The sequence below is a fragment of the Arachis hypogaea genome, chromosome 19 (genome assembly GCF_003086295.3).
Source record: "Arachis hypogaea cultivar Tifrunner chromosome 19, arahy.Tifrunner.gnm2.J5K5, whole genome shotgun sequence".
NCBI lineage: Eukaryota > Viridiplantae > Streptophyta > Magnoliopsida > Fabales > Fabaceae > Arachis > Arachis hypogaea.
In genome coordinates, this window is record NC_092054.1 from 156935342 (window position 1) to 156961535 (window position 26194).

Genomic DNA, 26194 nt, shown 5'->3' on the forward strand with positions numbered 1-26194 from the left:
TAACAAAATATTTAATTACGAGACTTCTTTAAAATATTAATGAGCTATCAATTCGAATTCTATACAATACTTTTCTGTCCATTTTTAATAGTTCATGAATATTTTTTAATAAATTTTTTTAAATTATACTACAAAAAATATTTTATCCTATGCAAAACAATTTAAAAAAAATGGCTTAAAAAATGTTAGGAGTACTATAAAAATTTGTAATGTTATAATAACTTAGGTAAATACATGCATGTACTTAAATTTTAAATAAAATACTCTACATAGTCAATAATAATTTAGAAATGAAAGAAAATATTTTATTCCATACAAAATAATTAAAAAATATATTTTATTCTATACAAAATAATTTTAAAAAATGGCTTAAAAGATGTTATGAGTACTATAAAAGTTTGTAATATTCTAGTGATTTAGGTAAATACATGATAAGAATATTTTTTCTTTAATTTCTAAATTATTAGTGACTATGTGGAGTATTTCTTTAATGTCCTAAGTCATTAGGACATTACAAATTTTTATAGTACTTCTAACATCTTTTAAGCCATTTTTTAAATTATTTTGCATAGAATAAAATATTTTTTTGTGGTATAATTTAAATAAATTTATTAAAAAATATTCATGAGCTATCAAGAATGGGCAGAAGAGTATTGTATAGAATTCGAATTGCTCACCATATAATTTGAATCAGAGTAATTCGAACTTCCCTATGCGTAATTCGAATCATGTAATATCTCACCATATAATTTAAATAATTTTATTAAAAAATTATCATGAATATTTTTTAATAAATTTATTTAAATTATACCACAAAAAAATATTTTATTCTATGCAAAATAATTTAAAAAATGGCTTAAAAGATGTTAGAAGGACTATAAAAATTTGTAATGTCCTAATGACTTAGGACATTAAAGAAATACTCCACATAGTCACTAATAATTTAGAAATTAAAGAAAAAATATTTTTATCATGTATTTATCTAAATCATTAGAATATTACAAACTTTTATAGTACTCATAACATCTTTTAAGTCATTTTTAAAATTATTTTGTATAGAATAAAATATATTTTTTAATTATTTTGTATGGAATAAAATATTTTCTTTCATTTCTAAATTATTATTGACTATGTAGAGTATTTTATTTAAAATTTAAGTACATGCATGTATTTACCTAAGTTATTATAACATTACAAATTTTTATAGTACTCCTAACATTTTTTAAACCATTTTTTTTAAATTGTTTTGCATAGGATAAAATATTTTTTGTAGTATAATTTAAAAAAATTTATTAAAAAATATTCATGAACTATTAAAAATGGACAGAAAAGTATTGTATGAAATTCGAATTGATAGCTCATTAATATTTTAAAGAAATCTCGTAATTAAATATTTTGTTAGCTTTTTTTTAACGTATGAAATAAAATATATATATTTTTTATTTTTAAATTATTAATTTTTTTAATAAATTTTTTAATAAATTTTTTTAATAAATTATTAATTTTTTAATAGCATAATTCGAATTATACCATGAATTATTGTGTGTGTAATTCGAACCAAGCTGGTTTGAATTAGTGTGTGCGTGTGTTTGTGTGTAATTCGAACCAAGTTGGTTCGAATTATGTGTGTGCCTGTATTTGTGTATAATTCGAACCAAGCTAGTTCGAATTATGTAGAAATGGAGTTCGAACCAAGCTGGTTCGAACTACATATAAACGTGCATTGGTGGATTCATGAAGCAATTTTCGTTTTGGCTTATTCACGTAAATTATTTTCTCCCTTGGCTTATTTTTATTTTTTACCCAAAATATTATTTGTACACTAAAATTAACTACTAAAATCAGCTACCAATGTATTAGTATATAAATACATGTGTGGTTTAATTTATTTTTAATGTATATTTATATTCCAACATGTATTTTATACTGGTAGCTGATTTTAGTGTACACGTAGCATAACTCATTTTTAAAATATTTGAAAATGTGTTAAAAATAAACATATATATTTTTAAAATGATTTTAGAGATCGAATTTTAATATAATTTTTTATAGGCATAATTCGAAAAATAAGATACGATTATTTTTAGAATTGATAATTTTGTAATACCTAAAATCTTTAAAAAATAAAAAAGAGATTTAGAGAATTTTATTCTTGTTTTATATACACTTTTTAAATAATTATCCAAATATTTTTACAAAAATTCGAATCAAATATATAAATTATTTGTCAAATAAAAATGTCATTTTTTACATATAATATTTTTTGTTATTATTTTTATCATATTTTTAAATATTTCAAAAATTTATTTACCATTCGTATATTTTGAAGTTATTTTTATAAGCTGCGTAAATTTGTGGATATCTTTTATATAATTTATCCAATAAAAATTTTATCTCACTCGAGTTTGTTTTTTTATTGATTAGTATCCTAGCTTTTTGTCTAAACATTAAATAATCAGTAGTATTATATGAATGTTGCCTTATAAGTCACTCATTAGTCATCAGATGTAAAACTCATTGTTTACTTCAAGTGTAAAATTTAATATCACAGAAGAAGAATTTAGCAAGATTTTACGGAAATGTTCAGTAACTAAAGAAAATCACCTAAAATTAGTCATAAATTGCCTGGACTTTTTTTTGTCTTCCTGACATTACCCAGATTTTATATCACTATATCAAGATATTTCTTCTTCTTTTAAAAAAAAAATACATGAGTGATGTTTTAATCGTTTAGGTTGAGGTGAATATTTTTATAATAATATTTTTACATGAAAAAAATTATAAATTATTAGATAATTTAATATATTTGACCGAATATATTATCGTCTAAAAATTTATAATATTATTTTGGAAAAGTATAGGTAACAAACAAGATTTTTGAACAATGTGTAAACAATGTGAATTAATATGGTTAAAAGAGTAAATTTAATTAATAACATTAAATTAGGGTGTAGTGTATTTTTATTTAATTGGTGGTTGTTCATGTTGTTCAAAATTTTTATTGTTCCCTAGCACTCCCCTGTTATTTTTATACTTTTCCTACTTAGTTTGAAGCGATGAAGAATGAGTCCAGTATCTGTGAACCGTGCATGACATGATATAATGATATTCTTTTGGGCCAAAATCTTTGGTGCACGTGCTGTGGCGCGTAAAGAGGAAGGTTGCTGGGTAGACCATTGGAAAGTAGCATATGGTTTGGGACCCAAACACAAGGCACACTCTCTCCTTTATTGTATCATAGCTGATCCATGTAAATTATTAGTCTCTACACTGATTCATAAAGCAAAAGAATGGAACTGAGAACATGGATTTTCTTTTATGCTGTTAATATATGGTCAAAACAAGAAACACATAGTTAGCAACAAATGGGAAAGAATAATTTAACATGGCAGTTGAAAGACCTTGGTATGTAGCTAGCTTAATTGCAGCACCAAACAAATTTCTTCAACACTGTAGAGGGAGTAGCTAGTGACAGCATGCATTTGAAAATGGAAATATAAATTTCTTTTAAGGATAAAATATTATGAAAAATACTAGAATTACATTAAAAAGCGATATATTTTATACTAAAATGATTATTTACAGTTGTATAATAAAAGAATTATTTAATTATTCTATTCATTTTTATAATTTTATTAAATTTGTAATTAAGTCTTTATACTTTTTTTTTAATTGAGTTTCTGTACTGTTTTTAATTTTATAATTAACTCTTTTTTATGTTAAAATATTAAAATTAATAAAATATTACTCTTAAAAAATATGTGGTCAAAGATTTAATTAGGTGCCAATAGATTATATCTCAAATGGCATAGTCTCCTCAAGCTCACCTAAGAGGTCACGGGTTTGAGTCTCTCTATTTTCGATAAAAAAAGACCTAATTAAATTTTTAATTATAGATACTTTTAATTTGTAAAAAAAAAATTAACTCTAATATTTTTTATACTAAAAAGATCTAATTATAAAATTAGAAATAGTATAAAGACTCAATTAAAAAATATATAAAAATTTAATTAAAAAATTAATAAAATTATAAAAACCATCATAATAATTAAATTTAAAAGAATTTATGAGATACCATTATATGCGTATTTTAAATGACTAATATGCTAATATGCATAGTATGAATTAATTTAGATTGATTGAGTGGTCAGCTCAATAAACGTAAGCAAATATGCAACAGATTAATCTGTCGAACTGAAAAATATCGTCACACAATAAAAAAATATGCATAGTATGATCGAAATATTATAGCATGTGGAAGGCCTGTATTAGTACATTCACTTGTAACCAATACTCTCTCCATCACAAGTTGCCTGGAGCAAATTAAAATCACCATTTGGCCAGCTTAGATCATGCTAAATAAGGACATATCCATACATATTGAATTCACAATTCACGTGCACTTCTTCAACCTAATTAATCTATGATAATGATTTTTGGACATATATAGCATATGAAAAAGAGAGTATATACGAAATAAGGTATGTATTATGTATATATGGAATAAATTAAATCATTGAGGAGAAAATAAGTAATAATACAACAACTCATCAGATTAATTAATAAATTATTATTGTCCCTTCATAGCTCCATTAATATCTGACATATATGTATCCTAATTCCTACCAAATTAGTTTTGGCCAGTGGAAGTTAATTAATAGCCAACAATGGTTGGCACAAAATTACATCATCCGACGCCTGTATATAATTAGGCCTGAGAACTATATGATGCTATTGTCACAAAATTCATTGGAATTAAACCTTTTAGTAATTATTAGAGTAGTAAATTATAATGCCTATGCGGTGGATAAATATTTAATTAAGTAGTAATGAGAAGTTGAAACGAGTACAGAAAGGTAATTTTGGACAGCCATCAAATTATGGAAATAAATTCTGTCAATATTTTTAATAATTAAAAGAATAAAATATAATTTTTAACTTTTCAATATTTTTTTATATTTTTTTTGTTTCACGTATAAAATTAATAATAAAAAACACATTTTACTCCTTCAATTATTAAGAAAAAATTAACAGAATTCATTCTCTCAAATTACAATTAACAATAGTCACCAAGAAAAAATTACAATTAACAATTATGTGTCCAAGTTGGACTCACTTGGATTACTTATGTTTAATTACCCATATAATGGATAGTGACAATTTGAGAGTTCAAGCCTATGATTAAAGTGGAAACCAGCTTTGCAAGTAAGAGGATGCAACAACATCATCAAATCCAGTCGATATATATATATCCTTTAATTTGATAGGATAAATATTAATTTATCATAAATTTAAATTTTATTTAAGAATTTAATTTTAATACATTATCAGTATAAAATAATTTTATATATACATTAAATTATATAATGTTATTTTAGTAAAAATAATTATTTTTTACATACATTAACGATGTGAATAGTCAATATAATTGTACGATTATGTAAAATATTTTATATTGTAAACACATTAAAATTAAAATTTTTTTAATAATTTATTATTAGTCAATAAATAATTATGTATACAAAATAAAATTTAAATATTCAATACTTATTTATACGAACAAGCGAATTAATCACTTAAAAAAGCTAAATTGTTTATAAAAATTAGAAAAACTTTTAAATATATCAGTACTATTAATTTTAATTATAAAAAATATATAATATATATAATTAATATCAACGATTAAAATTTACTAAAATATCGATATATTTAAAAATGTTTCCATAAATTATATATTGATATCCTGCTTTACGAAAGTAATAAACAAAAGTATATATAGAAGATGAAGAAGGGAAAAAGGTTGGTGTGTTTGATGACTAAGGGAATGCCTTTGTCGATAAGGAACAACAATTTTGTCTACTGCACACAGGAACAGGAAAAAAATAAAAATTAGTGATTGGCCCACTAATCACATAATCATTTCATTTCATTTTTTAGTTTTAATTCAGTGAGGCCCACGCCTTTTATATATGATGATGTATGACTGAGTTTGATGATGGATCATGCAAATTAAACCCCATAGTGATCCTCAAATAAGATAATATATATATATATATATGAAAGACTTTTAAATGTATGGAAAATAGTAGTGTTCCAGTTGTTTTAATAGTTCATCTGAATTATAAAAAATATATATAATATATATTAAAAATTAATAGTTAAAATAACTAGAACACCAATATTTTCGGTACACTTAAAATTTTATATATATATATATATATAAAGTGGCTACCACTGTAAGCAAAAATAGGGGTTCTCATACTTTTTTTTGTTTGGATGATGGGGCAACATTCTGGGTCATAACTAATATTTTAATTAGAAGTAACTGTCCCTACAAACTGATCAACTGAGACCAGAGAACAATTAAAATCCAAAAGTGCATCCTGTACATATATGCAAGTTGATGCACAAGCACAACACAATCCCATCATGATGAATAACTTAAACCTTTTTTTTATTTTTTAATTGAATTAATTTATTGTAAAGAGTGGAGTAACGGTTTCAATTGCTATTGTTAATTTGTTACATTTTGTATACTCTATTTTGCGTCGGGACTTCGGTGTATATTTTTTAAATTTTTTTAAGATAAAAAAATTATGTACAGTTATCTTTATGTGTAGTTAATAATTGAAAATTATTAAATAATAATTTATTCAAATCATCTTACAAATTTTCAATTATCAATTGTATATAAAATTAATTGTAGGTGAATTTTTATTTTAGAATTATATGTTAGGAATCTAAAATCACATTTAAAGGAATATTCTAAGGCACTTTGCGAAACAGGGTACTGATGCAGAAATAATCTAAAGAAACTTTTCAAATGCCCAAAAAAAAAAAAAGAGCCAAGTTTGTTAAACTTGTTTAGAAGCAATTTACTTTCACTTAATTCTGTATTAAATCTTATTTACTCGAATGAGAAAGAAAGGCTGTATCATCAATTCATCGTACTATTAAAGAAATAAAGGTGAATGAATGTTTTGCAGAGTCAAAGATCAGCAATTCAGCAGTAGCTTTTTTGGAATAAAAAATAAAAAAATATATTCACATTATTTTTTATAATATAAATGATTATTTTTTTTATTTTTTATTAATTACTTTTGATATTAAAAATAAAATATATATACAAAAGAAATGTAATAATTGAAAAAATCACGAAGCTGTATGTAGATTTTTAGGAATCTTTAATATTTGGGGGGAGATTTTCTCAGGCACTCATTAGGTGTATGCATCACAAAAGGATAAAGTTAAGACGCGTTTTTCTTTGGGTCCCATCACCACAGAACAAAGACGAACAAATGCTTAATTAAGTGTTCATACCTCATTTTATGGAGTAATAGAGTTAATAATTAAATTAATTTTTGAAAAATTAAATATTTTTTAAATTTATTTTTTAAAAATTTTTTAATTAAATTAATTTTTTAAAAATTAAAAATTTATCGTATTTATTTTTTAGTAATTTTATTAATAATTTTTGTCATTAATTAATAATATAAAATATTAATAGATAACATACATAATATTTGAAATATCTAATTAGACGTGAATTAGATATATTTATTAAAATCTATTAATTTAATTTTTTTTAATTATATAAATTTTATTCTAATATAATTTAATAATTAAATTAATAAATTTTTATAAATATATTTGATTAATGTCTAATTAGACATGTTATGTATCATATTTATTATCCATTAATATTCTATGTCATTAATTATTAACAAAAATTATTAATAGAATCATTGAAAAAAAATATAATTAATTTATAATTTTTAAAATACTGATTTAATTAAAAATATTTAACAACAAATTTAAATAATACCTTATCTTTTCTAGACTAATTTAATTATTAATCCTTAATTTATTTCTCGCTGTTCAAACTATTAAGACCAATAATCCCATGGAAGGATTTTAGGTGGTCTAACCGTTGTTTCTTTTTTTAAATCAATTAACAATTTCAATTTTTTTCCTCTTCCTTTCATTTGTTAATTATTATGCAGTACATTACTTTTTTTTTTTTCTAAATACTATTTATACAAAAAAAATTCAAATTAATTATTATATATTTATATTTAAATAATTAAAATTTAGCAATTAATTTTTTATATATATACATTACAATGATTGTTTTTCTTTATGCAGACCATGAGGACTCTTAAATTTATTCTATGTACATAAAAACATTGAGAGAATACTCAAATTAATTTTTAAACTTTTATATAAATTTTAATTTAATTTCTAAAATTTTAATTATTTTTAACAAATAAATATTAATAAAACTCTGACATAAATAGATATATATTACGATTTTGATAAAAACAATGTCATTTTAGTTTTAGTATTTAAATAATTCAACAAATAACGTAAATCAACCCATTTTTGGCATGCATTTGGACTGTTATGCTTTCCTCTCAAAATAAGTGATGATACGATATTGTTTTTAGATTATTTGAGCATTAAAAATAAAATAATATTATTTTTAAAAATCTAATATTGTATTTGACTATCTAAATAAATGTTTTGTTAAAGTTGTTTGTTAAAATTATTATCTCAAAGATTAACATGAGTTATGTTTATAAAGATTAAAAATTAAACATAGATAATTTAAATTTTAAAGATTAAATTAAAATTTATGTGCAAATTTAACGATCAAATTGAATATTATCTCTACAAATATTTCTTTATAAATTTTTACTCCTCTGATTTAGAATGTGTATATCACTAAAAAAATATAAAAATATCTTAATAGTATTATAAAATATTTTAATTAGACACAATTATTTTAATAAAAAAAGTTTAATTAGCTAATATTTGATTTAAAGACACATAATAAATTTATTATTAGTAAAAGATTTTAAATATTTTTATTTAATAAAAATAAAATAAATGCATAAAAAATATAAATTTTTTATCTTTTTAATAAAAAATTTTTAATTTATAAATTTAATATATATGGTTAAAACATAAGATAAATAAGATAAATAGTCACCAAAAAAAAAAACATAAGATAAATAAACTTATAAAAATAAAAACAAACTATTATACTGCATAAATATTACAAAATGTAAACTTACATATATATATATATATATATATATATATATATATATATATATAAGTGCCTAAGTGGCATATTATGAGTTATGAGAGAGAGTGAGGACGTAGGAAGAAATTTGAGGATAAGAGCGGGTATGATAGTCCGACCAAAGATGAGACGTTGCTAAATGCTAATGGTATTTCCTGGGAATCACAAAAGAGTAACGGTCGAATAATGGGTTCATAGACTGCAACAAACATTGGTGTTAGACTGTTAGTGTTTTGTGTTTAGCAGAGCCTAAATCATGCATACTACTAGCTAGATTATTAGGCTGTGCTGGTTTGGTACCAGAGGACATTGAGATAACACATAAAAACATAAAATTATGTTTAGTAAATTGAGATATAAATAAAAATATTATATTTAGAGATATTAAATTAAGATATTGTGATATTAATAAAAGATGTAATTTATTTTTTATTTTTTTATTTTTTTATTAATTTTTTATAATTTTATTTTTTATTATTATATTATTTTACTAAATTTTTTGAATAAAAAAATAAAAATAAATTAAACTTTTATAATTTATTTTAATTTATTCTTAAATAAAATATAAAAATATTAATTTTTGTATTTTTATTTTTTATGTTTTATATTTTATTCTGTCTGCCTAGTAGATTGCTAGATATACTACCCTACTTACTCCTCAAATTCTTTGCACCATCATGCATGCACTCTACTTTCTACTTTTTTCACAATACTTGTGTTATTGTTTTGATTTTTTGCACTACATTATTTATAAATAAACTCGGTTTTTTCTTAATGTGAAGATAAAGGTTGTTACCAAGAAAGAGATGTATTATTATACGGATAATGAGTCGTGGATAACTTTGTAAATAAAAATATTTTACTTTGATATCAAATAAATTTCTATGTCTATACTTAAGAAAAAGAGTAAATATTAAATTGGTCTTTTATGTTTGAGAGTAATTCTGTTTTAGTCTTTAAGATTTAAAGTGTCCTATTTAAATCTAAAAAAGTTTCATTTAATTTTAATGTAGTTACACTATGAGGTCAAAGTTAAATAATTAACGGAATGTGCTATATGACAGTAGTATAAGAACAAGATCGATAATTTGGAGAACAAGTACAAGCTTCAGAGACATAAAATCAACTGTGGATGCATTAATATATTTATTTATTATTTTTATTACAATTTAAATAAAATATTTTCTATAGAACTAAGGAGAATAATAAATAAATGTATTGATACATTCACAGTTTATTTTGTGTGTTTGGAACTTGTACTTGTTCTCCAGATTATCGATCTTGTTCTTGTACTGCTATCATGTAGGATATTTCGTTAATTATTTAACTTTGATCTGAGGTGAGACTAAATTGAAATTAAATAAAAATTTTTTAGATTCAAATAGGATACTTTAAATCTTAAAGAACAAAACAAAATTACATCCAAATACAGGAGACCAAATCAAAATTACACCCTAAGAAAAATGTCTAAAAGCTTGGTAACATTAATTTATTTTTTAGAGTAGAGTTAATAACAAATAGAGTTGATAAAAATATTATATAACGAGTTAAGTAAATTATTATTTTATTTATTAAATATGTAAAAAATAAATATGTAATTAGTTAATTAAGATGACAAATACTTTATGACAAAAATAACTTTTAAAATTTAAAATTATTATAATAGACATAAATAAAAAAAAATTGATGGTAAATAAAATTTAATATCAATAATTTAATTAAGATCAAATTTGAATATTTACTAATATATAAAATTATATTAAATTTTTTATTTTTTATAAATATAAATTAACTTTAGAAAATATATCTTTTTAAGCGATTTTAAAAGTATTCATAATTTTTTAAGATTACAAACACAAACACGTAATTTTTTTATTTATCAAACACAAAATAAAATGTTAAAAAATCTATCCAAAAATTATTTTGCCAAAGCTTACACATATGAAAAATCTAACGAGGTTTTAAATAATTGTCTTGAATTTTTTTTGGTACGAAAAATTACATTTTCAACCAATATGAAATATGGCTTTTGAATCAGCCCCACCAATACTTGATGGAAACCGCTGAAGTCAACTTTATATAAATGATTGATACGAGTATTTAATATTTATTGTTATAACTTCTTATTATTGCTTCACAATATTGATACAAATTTTATTCATTTGTTTATTTCCTGTGAGAACCACGTGAACAAAATTGTTTCAAGTTTAAGCCTAAAAAAAAAAAAGACTAGATTAAGAAGTTTTTTTATGATAATGTTACTAAGAAATCAATTTATAATATGTTTATAACTGCATGTATTGAAAAGGAAAATTATATGTTGGGATAAATTCATTTGATTGAAATTTGCAACTTATTACACAATAATAAAGTCTCAATGTTAAGAAAATAAATATCCATATCGAATCAAATATATCATGATTTCAATTTATGTTCCCGCAAAAGGATATCATATCATATATATATCATACAATTATGCATATTATTAAAAGAGTTGAATTCAATTTTTATGGATGGAATATAATAAACACACAATTTCGTTACGGAAAATGTGATACTGTACATTTTTAATCAATTTATTTTTTAACATGAAATGATTAAGAGAACTAATTATAAAGATTGGATCTGGTATTCTCAAGCCTCTTAAAAAAATAAAGATTTTTTAAAGTTTTTTAAAAGTAGCTTAAAAAACAAATATTTCAAGTTTTTAACATAAAAATTATAATTAAAAAGGGTCAAATTTAATATCTTTGACTAAAATATTTATTATATATAATATGCATTTACGACATTTTAATTATTATTTTTACATAAAAATATCTTTATATAAATAGACATCTTTTAAAAATCATAATAGCATTATTTGGTAAAACAAAAACAAAAAGTAACTTTAATAAATAAAAGATACAAAATTAATGTTTTTTAAAATTACTCTTTAAATTTATACTAATAATTTTAATAGTTTTTAAAACTCACATCAAACATTAGAAATCTTAATTATGAAATGATAAAAATATTTTTACTGAAACGTAAGATTATATTACAATCGAGTCAAATTTTTTTGTATCTAAAATAATTCTTATTACCAAAAGCTTTTTTCTTTTATAATAGAATACTTTAAAATTTTTTTAAACAGAGTTTTATACAAATATCTAATTAAATTAATGTATTATATTAATTTTTAATAGTAATTTTAAAATTTAATTATTTGATGATTTAATAAATACATGATTAAATAGAATATTCATCTCACTTATTTATTTAAGTAAGTTTAGAGGGTTAAATTCTATCTTATATATACATATACAGTAACTCATTAACTAGCGACAAACTTTTAAATAAAATTTAAATGAGTAAAGGGTCAAATTCGTCTCTAAAAGATTATTAGTTTTTTAAATTGGTCCTAAAAAGATTTTTCTTAATCAAATTTGTCATTCCTTCACTTTAGGTTTTTAAATTGGTCCTAAAAAGATTTTTCTTAATCAAATTTGTCATTCCTTCACTTTCGCGTTGAAATTTGTTACCTCACAACACACACTTGATCGTCGTAGTCCTATACTAACATGATAAGTTTATGAAATTAGATTAAATTGATAGATTTCAATGCCTCAAAGTCCCACTTAATTTAAGATTAATTTAATCTAATTACATAATTTTATCATATTATAAACTAACTAGAACTGCTAAAATTATATTATGATCAGTGTAGTGTCACTCAATGTGCTACATCAGTAAATTTTAACGTCGTTAGCAACGAAACTGACGAAAGGATAAATAAAGAATAAATTTAATTAAAAAAATTTTTAAAAATTAATTTAGATAATAAGTAATCTTTTAAAAATAAATTTAACCATTTACTCAATTTAAATTCTCAAAATGATGTGAAAAATAAAAAAATATACCTATAATTTTTTTTATAATATCAATATATAAACATAAAATTCTTCTAAAAAAGTTAAATAAAGTAGATCTATACAAATGTTTAAATAATAATTTTTACACTATTAAACTTAAAACATTTGATTATGTTAATTTAAAAATAATGAGGCTCTATGTTAATTTACCTCTTGATCTCTCTAATAAATACCTTAATTAGTAATTACTATAAAAAGGTGATGTAATATTCTCACACCCTTTCAGGCTTTCACCTTCCCATAAAGTCTCTCTCTCTCTCTCTCTCTCTCTCTCTCCGGAAACCGTACGCCCACAAACGCACACTGCTCTGCTCTAAAGCTCACGCACTCTGCTCCTTCACCTCATTCCCATTCACACTCTCACTCACTCCACTCACTCTTCAACTCCTTCTTCTTTTCCCCTGTATCTATGAAGTTCACTCTCTCCTTCGCCTCGCTATTTTCTTAGTATTCTTCCCATTCTCTTCACTCCTTTCACACACTCTTTCTTCAAACCACAATTCTCTAATTTGATCCTCTCAACAAATGGAAAAGAAACAGGGATTTTTCTCCGCGCTCAAGGAAGAAGTGGTTCGCGGCCTCTCGCCATCACGTTCCCGGTCCAGCAGTCCGGCTCGAGCTGGTTCGCCCTTAACAGGTCTTCTGCGTAGAAAGAAACACGCCAGCATGGACTCCGATATTGCGAGATCCGGAAGCTTGAGGCCGTTGGGAGAGGCACTGGCGCCTCTAATGGAGGGTCCAGACACAACAGAGGGTGCGGACAGCGGGAGTGATTCGAAGCGGGTCGGGTCAGGCATAGGAAGTTGGATGAAGGGTCAGCTGTCACGTGCTCCGTCTGTGTCTTCCATGTCCTACAAGAGGACTGATCTGAGGCTCCTTCTCGGCGTCATGGGAGCTCCTCTCGCACCTGTCTATGTCTCTGCGGCGGACCCCTTGCCTCATCTCAGCATCAAAGACACTCCTATTGTCAGTTCTCTCTCTCTTCCTCGAATGCCTTCCTTTTTGTTCAATTTTCTATTTAGGACCACTGATTGTGTTTTTTTGTGGCTGGGTTGAGGGGGTGCTTCAGAGAATCGATTTCTTTTCCTTTTGTTTTATTCTATCTCTCTCTATCTTTTGTTTGTTTGGATGCATGTGTTTAATCATGAGTAGCTGTGATGGGATTGGTTTTTTCTCCGGTAACTTGTGTTTGGTGTTTTATGCATCTTGTCCTGTTTTGATTCTGCCTGAAGATTCGGCTTATGTTTCAAGCTCCAGTTTTATTATCTGTTGCGCTTTTAATCTTTTATGTCTTCTGCCGAAACGGATAACCGTTGAAAGTAAGAATCAATAGCACCTTTTCTCTATTGCTTCAGTTTTACGCTTGGGAAAAAAAAAAAAACAGTAGAGAATATGAGATTATATGTTTTCTATAAGGGTTCTTTGTGCTGTAACAAGTTTAACTTTGAGAACTTAATGTGTAAAACAAAACTTATTGCATGAGATTAGTTTACTTGTCAAGCAGATCAAGTCCTGGTGCAAAAGTTAAAATTCATTTCACTTCCTGTAAAGTATATTAGATGTACCTTTCTACTGTTAAGGATGCCAAATTCTTCTGTTTGCATCAGAAAATAAATGTTAATATGTTTTATTCAACATCTAAATTAGTGATTTTGATGTCTCGTGTTTCTTCCTGGCTATGCTTGCAGGAAACTTCATCTGCTCATTACATATTGCAGCAGTATACTGCTGCCTCTGGAGGGCAGAAGTTGCAGAACTCAATAAGAAATGCATATGCAATGGGAAAGGTGAGGATGGTAGCTTCTGAGTTTGAAACTGCAACTAGAGTAGTGAAAAACCGGAATGCCTCTAGGTGTGCGGAGTCCGGTGGATTTGTGCTCTGGCAGATGAATCCCGACATGTGGTATGTAGAGCTTGCAGTTGGGGGAAGCAAGGTTCATGCCGGTTGCAATGGCAAGCTTGTTTGGAGGCACACACCTTGGCTCGGTGCTCACACAGCTAAAGGACCTGTGAGGCCTCTGCGCCGTGCACTTCAGGTTGAACTATGTCTTAAAATTTTTCTGGCCTGCATCTACATTTTGTTTTTACAGCACTCTATTCCATTTTATCCTCTAATTTATAAATGTGTGTATATTTTTGTACTCAGGGTCTTGATCCTAGAACCACTGCCAGTATGTTTGCTGATGCAAAATGCATAGGCGAGAAAAATATCAATGGCGAGGATTGTTTCATCCTTAAACTTGTTACTGACCCCGAAACATTGAAGTCTCGAAGTGAGGGTCCTGCTGAGATCATAAGGCATGTCTTATTTGGCTACTTCAGCCAAAAGACTGGCCTTCTTGTTCATATTGAGGATTCTCATCTCACCCGCATCCAATCCAATGGCGGTGATGCAGTTTATTGGGAAACTACAATCAATTCATACCTTGATGATTACAGGTCCGTGGAAGGGATCATGATTGCCCACTCAGGGCATTCTGTGGTAACTCTTTTCAGGTTTGGGGAGATGGCCATGAGCCATACCAAAACAAAAATGGAAGAGGCTTGGACAATTGAAGAGGTTGCATTCAATGTCCCAGGTCTCTCAGTAGATTGCTTCATTCCCCCAGCAGATTTGAGGACAGGTTCTGTCAGTGAAGCTTGTGAACTTCCTCAGGATGACAGAGGAAAGAACACAACATCATTACACCGGGCCAAAGTTGTTGCATTGGAGAAATCTCATAATTGCAGTGTTGATAATATGATCTGGAAGATGGAAATCTAACAATGCGGTTAGGAATATCATCAATTCAGGGCAATTGTTAATAGCAGTCACTAGTTTTCTTTACTACTAACGTCTAGAATTTAGTTGTTAGTATAGTGATTCAGTTTTTCCCTTTTCCGGAGTTTGTTTATGCCTCTATATCCTCTGTAAATAGAGCATAAAAATTCGCGGGAGTGAATGTTTATACTCAGATGCAGAATCCAACTAAGGAGTTGGAGCTCGGTTTCCCTTTCGGAATAGAGCAAATGGAGGTTAAATTTTTAGTTTACCTTCCATAAGTATGGGAAGGTGGTGATGAAATGTTGGTATAGTAGACCATTGATGAACTTTTCTTACTTTTCAAGTTCCCCAAGTGTCGGTGGTGGTTAATATTAAAGAGTCTGCCACCGGCCAGGTGGCCACGGCCAGTTTGACTCTAACAGCTTCCACATGGAGTGGAGGTTGTGTGTGTTTGGAAAGGTAAAGATGGTGTTTTTGATAGCTTTGATAATGGAGTAGGGTGACAGAGACAATACTCAGTCTTAAATTTGATGTACCCATCATATCTTTTCTAATATATATGATTTTCGTTTGTATTTTGATGCTGTTTGTTATTACTTTTCAGAAAATGAAATGTACACACTCCATTGATTGTCTATTCAAGAAGTTTATGCATTGTTCACAATAATCATAAATTACTTGCTTACAAGTTACAAGCCCATATGGTATTAGTGTATTAGCATATTGCTGGAATCTTTGTGTAGTTAATTCTTAATTTTATAGAAAGATGTAACTACAGAAAAGTGAAAACTCGCAATTGGACATGCATGCTTTTTTAATAATATAATTACAAAAATGAAATTATGCACATTGTAACGTGCATTAGAGTTAAGACTAAGATGAGGTACTCATACATCTTGTGATATAATAAGTTCTTAGTCTCTGGAATTGAGCAAGTGTACAGCACACACTTTATATTTATTTATTTGGTCATGACTACTGCATGTGTGGAAGCTTCTCTCTTTTCCCCATGGTCATGGTCAAAATGAGCAAAGCACTGGAAAACAGGGAACTAGTGGAGGAATAATACTTTAATGGAGTGAATGGAAGCCAGAGGGAATTGTGAATAAATAAAGTGAATGGGGTTAGGTTTCTTATGTAAGGCCTGCGTATGTTTGTGTGTGACTGTCATTATGGAACGACCACAAGATTTGATGCTCTTAAAACCCCCTCAACTGATGTAACCAGCTTCTTTTTTGTATAAATTGACACTATAATTTTTTTTTTTAATTTTAATATGCATATTTAATTATATATTATTAAAATTCTTTTACATAACTACTCACTAATTCAAGAGTCATACAAATTTGATTACACTACAATAATGTATAATTCAACATATAATAAACTCTTCAGTCTTCATATCCTCCTATGTATGTATCTTTCCTTTTTTTTTCCTTTTACTTTTTAGGTTTTGTCTTTCTCATCTTTATCCATATATACCTCTATATATTTTTTTTTCCTCAGGAAGATTCCAAAAAATAAAAAAGTTTAAAAGGTATTGAGTTGTGTTTTATTTTTTCTTGGCAAAAAATTAAATACAGTTAATTTCATATGAAGTTGATAATTGAGAATTGTTAGATGATAATTTAGTCAAACCTGACAAATCATTTATCGACCATCAACTATTAACTTTATATGAAGTTAACTACACTGAGTATTTACCTTTTTCCTTTCCTTTTTTCCCTCTTTTATTTAAGACGACTCATCTTTAACAGTAGTTAATTTTCAGATAGCACTATCTTCTTCTTCTTCTTTTTTTTTTTTACCTTTAACAATAAGTTAATTTTCAAATAATATTATCCCTTACATTTTTTTTTTAGATCACAATAGCATTCATCATTGAAGACTTCATGTTCTTTTTTAAATACATATTCTATGGCTGGTTAGATATTCATGCATGCCACGCATATATTGCATCATATGTGATTGTCCAAAGTAATAAGTTGATACATGTGGAAAACTACCTTATGGACAAAACTCCTTGAGCCTTCGTTTTCTATCTATAATTTATTATCCGATTTCAGCAACATGTATATCGCATCTCTTTGTGATTGTGAGGAGCATAGTCAAAATGTGCACACATTTATGTCTATCACCATCACCACCCTAAACTAATGTACTAATTACAGCATTTTGTTACAGAACCGAAAATGAAACAGTCAAAATCTCGTTTGAGGGCTTCCTATTATAGTAATAGACAAAGACTATTAGATTTGTGAGAATGGTGTGGAAAGAAGTTTGGTGACTAGATGCAATAATGCATGATCATCACTTCAACTTCAAAAAAAAAAAAATGAAAAACTAACTATGCTTGCTAATCACGCTTGGACCAAACTCATCGTTACAAGATGTGAATGTATATATTAATAAGTCTTTTGATGTAGACAATTCAACTCAACCAATAAATTTGTTGTGCTTGTTTGTTTGCCCTTTATAACAAACCGTTTCTCTCATTGGTTAGATAGAAAGCGTTTACATTCTAATTCGGTGAACTATGAAAAAGAAATGGCATTTGATAGGTACTATAGTGACAGTGATGCATACACATGATGATGCACATACAAATAAACCACATTACAATATCTTTGCAAATTGCAATATATTATTAGAATTAAGATTTACCAAAATGTTGAGATTTGTTGGTGAATTTCGTTAATAAGTAGTTACTAGAAAAGAAAAATCGTTAATAACAATTTTAATAAAAATGTTAGTCGTAAACTAACATCAGTCACTAAAATAAGTTATTAATGTATTTGTGTATAAATACGCATAATTTAATTTATTTTGAATATGTATTTTATACTCGTGACTGATTTTGATAGACGTATCGAGGAAGGGTTTATGGAGTTAAACCCTAAAATGGTCCATGAGATTGGCGTCGTGCACTAAAATTATCCATGAGATTCTAATTGCACTAATTACGTCCCTGAGATTGAGAAAAGTGCACCATATTAGTCCTGACTTATTTTTCATTAACGACGTGATGACATGGCTTGATGACGTGGACGGTAAATGACACGTGTCACTCCATGATTTGACCATGTGTAATGATATGATAATGTGGTGACCAGTGACACGTGAAATGCTGATGTGGATGGTTGTGCCACGTGTCATAATGTTATTTGGTCACGTGTCTGTTTGTGTCACATGTCGCAACAGTATTCGTCTACGTGTCATCCATTATGTCATTGTTGTAGATGCACCAAATTAGTCCCTTACTTTGCATTAAGTGACTCATTTTATTGCCTAAAATTGAATGTCGTGCACCAAACTAATCCTTTCACCAATTTTTTCTCATTTGATGGCCCTATTGAGAGAGGGTTTATGTGAGTCTTACAACCTTGGACTTGGATCGAACAATGTGTACCGCATATATGGAACTGTTCCAACTATTCTCGTTATCAGGAGTAGTAGGACCTCGATCCTACAATTATTTTAGTTTTATATTCGATGCCCTTCTTTACTGCTAGAATATATATATAGTACAATCATGTATAGATTTGAAACTTATGTTTGGATTCAATTATTATGACTATGATTTTAAATTATTACAAGAGGAAAAATTACACACATGTTATGTACCTTGTCTGTCAAATTTTGAGCTGGTGATTTTTCTTTAATTTTACTTTATTAGTTAACATTATATGTGAAAAATGTTGGCTCGTTTTATTTTAATATCAAAATATACCTTACCAATTAATATTTGCCAATAATAATATAACAATTTGTGAATTATTATGATCCCCCACGTTTCTTCGCAGACAACAATCTAAGAGATGTATACGAGATGGTGAGAGTGCTGAATACTTTAATAATACACTTGAGATGAGATTACTGAAAAACAAATCTAGTCTAGACAAATGTGCCTTATTAATGTTTGTTTGACTTTTTAATATCACCCCTTTCTTGAATGAGCATATGTTAATTAGAATAAGATTCCAAGGTTTGACTAGTTATTTAACTTGTAATTTGACCTTAGCTGATACTAATTGGCAGAACCCAAAAGCTCATCTTATTCTTCAAATGAGTAGCGATGGCAATTTGAGCCGGTCCAGTGGCGGAACCAGAAATTTCATAAGAGGGGGCCAATTAAATATAAATATAACAAAAAATTAACAAAATATGATTTGTAGCATATATATCAAAAAAGTAATTATATTATATAAAAGTCAATGTTCAACTACATACTTTAAGATTTTGATATTTTTAAACTTGTTCGACGATGCTTCATGGAACTAAAATCATCAATTATCATCTCTGAAGTGAATTTTGAAGCAATTTCCTTTTCAATATATACAATCATACAATCTGCTAAAAATTCATCTTCCATCTTGTTTCGAAGCCTTGTTTTAATAATCTTCATAGCTGAAAAGGCCCGTTCAGTTGTTGCTGTTGTCACAGGAAGAGTCAAAACAAGACGAATTAATCTATCAATTAAAGGATATATATTTGATTTTCCTGTCTCTGTCAATTTTTGACACAATTTAACAAGAGTAGACAAATTCTGAAAATTTGGAGCTTTAACCACATCAAGTTCATAATGTTGTAACTCATAATCCAATTGAATCTTTTCTTGCTCAGAAAAATCTAAAGAATAGAAATTCTTTACAAGATTGCATATGTTGCAAACACTGAATAACTTGAAAGCATCTTTAGGATCTAAAGATGTACTCAATATGAGGAGCTCGGTTGCTTGCTCACTAAATCTATTATTTAGCTCTTTCAATTAAAAATCTATCACGCTAGTAAAAATGTCAACACGATAGTGGTGTTCAACAGTGACAACATCCTTTTTATGACGAGACCGAATTATGTCACTAAAAAAAGCACTCATATCAGGTATCTGAATAGCATGATCATTGCAGAAAGAACTAACTTTCTCCAAAAGTGCTCTCCAACTATTATCTCTTAACTGTTGAATCAATGACTTTGTACTAGAAACCAGATGCATAGCATTCAAAATGTCTTGAGATTTTTGTTGCAATGCTTGACAAAGTTTATCAGTGATTCCCATGATTTCTTTCATCATATGCAAAATGAAAACAAAATCAAATGATAATAAAGATTTAAGAGCATAAGTAGCATCACCACGTTGAGAATATGTAGATCCATTAGTAGCCAAATCTTCCAGAACTGAAGTTGTTGCTCCAAACATACGTAAAAGGCTACAAATTGAGTTGAAGTGAGAGTTCCACCTGGTATCCAAATTTGCGGACGCTTTCCGGGATCACGCATCAATGTATCAATATTAACTTGATCTATTTCAGTCCTTGTTATTTTGGAAGCAGGGGGTTGAATATCTTGCTCAACAAGTTGTGTCACAGGTTGTTCAATAATATTTTGAACATTACTCAAAGAATCTGAAGTTGAATTTTGTTCATCATATATTCTCTCTTTTCTCTTGAAAAATGAGTGAATTGTTTTCATCTTTGACATTTTTAACTTAACTTGAACTATCTAACAAAAAAAAACAAAAATAATTGCATATATATTATTTTCTTAAAAAAAATATTAAACCTATTGAGCAATAAAAAATAATTTTAGAAACACAAATATATAATAACCAAAAATAAAGTTATTGATTTACCTGATTATTTTTTTGTTCCAAGTCTCACCAAAAAATAATTCTATTGAGTTTTGTCCTCACTTCAATCTTTGAACACTGTCTATTATAAAAAAAATAAATTAATTATTTTAAATAAATAATATAAATAATACTTGACATTGTTATTAACTTAAAAAAAATTGAAATATACCTCTTTGAATCTTTGTTGTGCATTTAATGGTTAATATTTTGCTGTTCACTTCTCTTCAATGGTTTTTCTTCATATGTCTTGTTTAGTATGGAAGGAAAATTAGAATGAGAAGAGTAGAAGACCAAAAGTTTGGGAACCACTAAAAGAGAGAGAAAAGTGGCGCTGATGCCTCTGATGGTTTGAAACAAATATTTGAAAAATGTACTAGGGTTACTTTAATTAATAGTATGGGCTTGGGCTAGTATAATAAAACCATTTTTATTAATTATTAGAATGAGCTATTTGTTAACAAGAGCAACAATAATTCAAATATCCAATATATAATGCAGTTTTTAGTTATTTTAATTTATAAAATTTTGTAACTTATATTTTTTTAATATTATATATAAAAAAATTTAATATTATTAATTATTACTATTTACTATTTTTTTTTAAAAATTTTGGGGGGATCATGGCCATCTTAGGTCTCCCGTGGATCCGCCACTGAACTGGTCCAACATGACTTGACCTGTCATAAATAAGGTGAATTTTTTAACTGTTTAACAAGACAAATTTTAATTAGTTTTGATTAATTTTTTTTATTATCAAATATTTACCATTTAAAAAATGGTGTAAATAATATCTAATGATAATTATTGAGTATAAACATGACCAGCAATCATTTTATCTTGTCTTATATCTATTACATATTCGTTCGAACATATATAAATGAATGTTTGATTTAGATTAAGAATTTGTTGAATTTAGCTTAAAATAAATTTAATTTTTTGTAAATTAGTTATTATTTGTAATATGATACTTTTAATTATATTTAGGATTTACATAATTTTATTTTATTTTTAAAGACTATAAATTATATTTTAGATAGAAGTAGTCATATTTCGAAACGATAAAAAATTATGATAAAACAAATAATAATAGTAAAAAAATATACTAATTAAGTGAAAACTCAGATGCAGTCGACTTCACGTGAAGTTGATAGTTGAGAGTCGTTAGATGAAAATTTAGCCAAATCATCTAACGGCTCTCAATTATAAACTTCACGTGAAGTTAACTGCACCTGAGTTTCCATCTACTAATTACTCAACATTGCATATGAAGTTGGGTTGTAAATTAAATATACATGTAAAATGCCCCCACTTATATGGTAATTTGTTTGACTTATTGCTTTGTAATCCAGAAAAAGAGGAGGGGTTTGAGGAGGAATTGTAATGATACATTTTGGTTGAGAGCACTAAAAAGAGATGCAAGATGCATGAGGGCATATAGATACATGTGTAACACAAAATGGTATGATAGAGTGTCGGCAGAGGAAGGTTCCCCTCCTTGACTTGCACGGAGATGGAGACAAATTTATTAGTAATAGTCCTCCTGCTCCTCTGCACACACCAAGACTTGCAATTGATGCATATTTATGACACTGATGACCAACAATGGTGTCAATTTCATCACCCTTTCTGCCATAAATAACAACTATCATCATATTCCACTCCATCATGCATGCTACTCTACACTCCATCTATCTATGCGTGCGTGTGTGAATCAGTTTCTTGCCATTTACACGTGCAATGTCACCTACACTTCCGGGCTATCTTAACATATTTAATGATTCTTATTATATACCAAATAAACTCATAATTGGTATTTGGTTTGAACTAGTTGTTAGGATTTTCCAGAGTTCAGTTTACTGAACCATTTTTTTAGCATTCTTTCATTAGAACAATATGTTAGTGTTGCAAGTGTGAGGAGTGTTGAAGTTAGTCACACATCAAAGAAAATAAAAAAGAGTGAGGAGTTTATAAGATGAGAGACCTATTAATTTGGTATAATTTTATCTTAAAATAACAAGAAGAACTAAAACTATTTTAAAGACAGTACTTTAAAATTTTGGTCCAACACAGCAGTTTCTGAACTCTCATATATTTCTAGTTGTTTTTCATTTTACCCTCTATTTTGGGTGTCATTAAAGAAAAAGGTAACTACCCTTCTGGGAGGGCCTAACTGCATTATAAGATATGATAGAAGCAAAAGTGTTTGCCATTATGAGTTGGACAAAGTAGGCAATTACAGACAAAGAGATGGTTGTTGCTGATATATATATGGTTTAATTAAATTTATTCCTTTCTCTTATAGTGTTGATATTGTTGTGTGTTATTATGGCTAGGGGCTATGGGCTATGGCTTCCTTTCATGGTATTCAATTCCACCTCCTTGGAGTTAAGAATTTGAACCGCATTAGCCCACTACCTATTCATTATTTCTCTCTTTCTTTAAATATTCTATCTCCTCAGTCCTCACTGGGCACTGCCCCAATGTGATTCAGGACATGCACCACTGGCTGCACCATACATGTCATCTCATGATTCCTCAGTGGTCTCTACGATCATCTTTCCTTTTCCCGTAAATATTTTATTCTCTTTTATTTGTTGCTTAATTTATAGCCTTCTGTTAATTTATTTTTAGGGAACTTATTGCTGCACATGGCTAATGGCTTCATATCCTGTTCACATTTTACATTAGCTAGCTAGCAGCACCAGAGAGTAAATATTATAAGGTAAGTAGGTAACTATTCACGTAACAGCTACATATTAACACATTAGAAGAATATTAAAGGGTCATTAGAACTTGTTGTAACGAAATTGAGTTGATTACTAAGTAATGGCTAAAAATAATAAATTCTAATGGATTTCGAGCATTTTTCTAACACATTATATTAAATAATTTAATTAAATATATTAAATTATCTAATAATTTTTAATTATTATCTCCAACAAAAACATTTTTAGGTCAATGGAATGATTTTGATCAAAACGGAAGCCACTCTATTCCTTTTGTTTTTTTTTTATGTTGTTCCTTTATTTTTGGTGTAGTACCCTGATCTTTTTTTTTTTCGGTTGGTTGCGCACGTTATCTCCCAACCTGACAGGTCAATGACTAATCCGTAGCGGATGAATTACTATATGCACAAGGTAGGATTCGAATCCCGACACTTATTTAAGCGGACGAGTGAGTTAACTACTCGATCAACTCAAGTTGGTTTACCTATCATTTTTTTTTTTTTTTTTTTTGGTTTCCCACGGTATCCCCCAACCCGGCAGGTCAAGGACTAATCCGTCGCGGTACTGAGCTCCATTTAAGGGTTTGCCGCTGGCCAATGGGTTGCTGCATGCACAAGGCGGGATTCGAACCCCCGACACTTGCTTAAGCGGACTAGTGAGCTAACCACTAGACCAACCCAACTTGGTTTACCTATCATTTTTTAAAGAAGCAATACTCCACTTTATAAGAAGGCTGAACTTGGACCTCCATCAAGGGCCAAGGCCCAGATAATTTTTTCCCCTTTGTTTTGGTTATGGGCAGAGTTTCTTACTGTGAAGAATTCTGGTTAGGGAATTTCTTTCATTTAAAGATGGATCTATCATAAAAAAAAAAGGATCAAGTCATCTCCAAAAGAAAAAAAGGTTGGATCAAGTTTGACTAATGAGATCGTTATAGGTAGTGTTCAAAGGCCCGCTATGATTTCCCCTTCTAATTCCGCTACAACTACAAATTTTAAATATCATATACATAGAGTCAAGTAAATATATTTAGTTTTTTTTTTCTAGAAAAAATATTGGTCATAATGATTCTGTTGATAATTCTATGTTTAATTTTCTCTATCTATTACCTTTCTTGTTCTTGCAAAACTATATTGATCCTTTATTCTATCTTTCAAAACTATATGATAAATGAAACAAAATAATTTTTGTGTCTCCATCACATATTATTATTATTATTATTTTGGTATTATAACGGGGTACGTATTATGTTTCTTCTTTTTTTTTTTTGGTCAATATATTATGCTTCTTTTTTTTGGGACTTGGGCTATGCCCAATAACCCAAACCTGACTCTAAGAACCACCCAATAACCCACTCCCTAAACTAATGTTGCGGTAGTGTTGTCACCTGCAAATTATCTGAGTACGTACAACGGAAGGTGTTGAAGAACTTTGAATTCTAATTTTTTTTTTTTTAAAAAAGATCATTTCAAAACTTCACATTTCCTTATCTAAGAATGATAGTTTTCTCACATTATTATTAGCGAGAAGGGATATTTTGAAATGCAATTTTTTTTAAGAGGCGGGTTGTCCTTTTTTCATGATCAAAACATTTTACATATATAAGTTTGATTAATTAAATTATCACTAACTGCTCAAATTAAGTCATGTTTTGAACTTTTGATCTAGCACAATATAGAGACCTGAACTAAAAAATAAACAAAAATTTATGCCTCAATTGGAGGCTTGAACGTAGCCCAATTGAGCTCAGTACAATATTCTTTATTTGTTATTGGTTATGTATGTTAAAGGCATTTTTGGAAGAAGAATGTTATAACATTTTTTTATATATATTTTATATTTTTATCTTTTATATTAAAAATAACTGATAAAATGTGAAAAAAGATAAACATTTATTTTTTATACTAAAAAATATATAGAAAAATTAAGTACAGATATCATTACACGTGTCTATGTATGCAATATAATAATATAACCAAGCGTATAGTTAAAGTAAGACAGACAACAGAGTACAATCATAATAAAAAAAAAAAGCAGGAGGAGAATAAGAAAAAAAGATTATTAGACAGCAAA

General features: G+C 27.6%; 1 protein-coding gene across 1 annotated transcript; it reads left to right on the forward strand.

Annotated features, from left to right (window-relative positions):
* Nucleotides 1–13221: 13221 nt before the first annotated feature.
* LOC112776032 (uncharacterized) lies at nucleotides 13222–16341 on the forward strand. Its single transcript, XM_025819982.2, has 3 exons — nucleotides 13222–13968; nucleotides 14691–15038; nucleotides 15149–16341. Exons 1-3 carry the CDS (start codon nucleotides 13528–13530, stop codon nucleotides 15764–15766), a joined length of 1407 nt encoding a protein of 468 aa, XP_025675767.1. The 5' UTR covers nucleotides 13222–13527; the 3' UTR covers nucleotides 15767–16341.
* Nucleotides 16342–26194: the final 9853 nt, after the last annotated feature.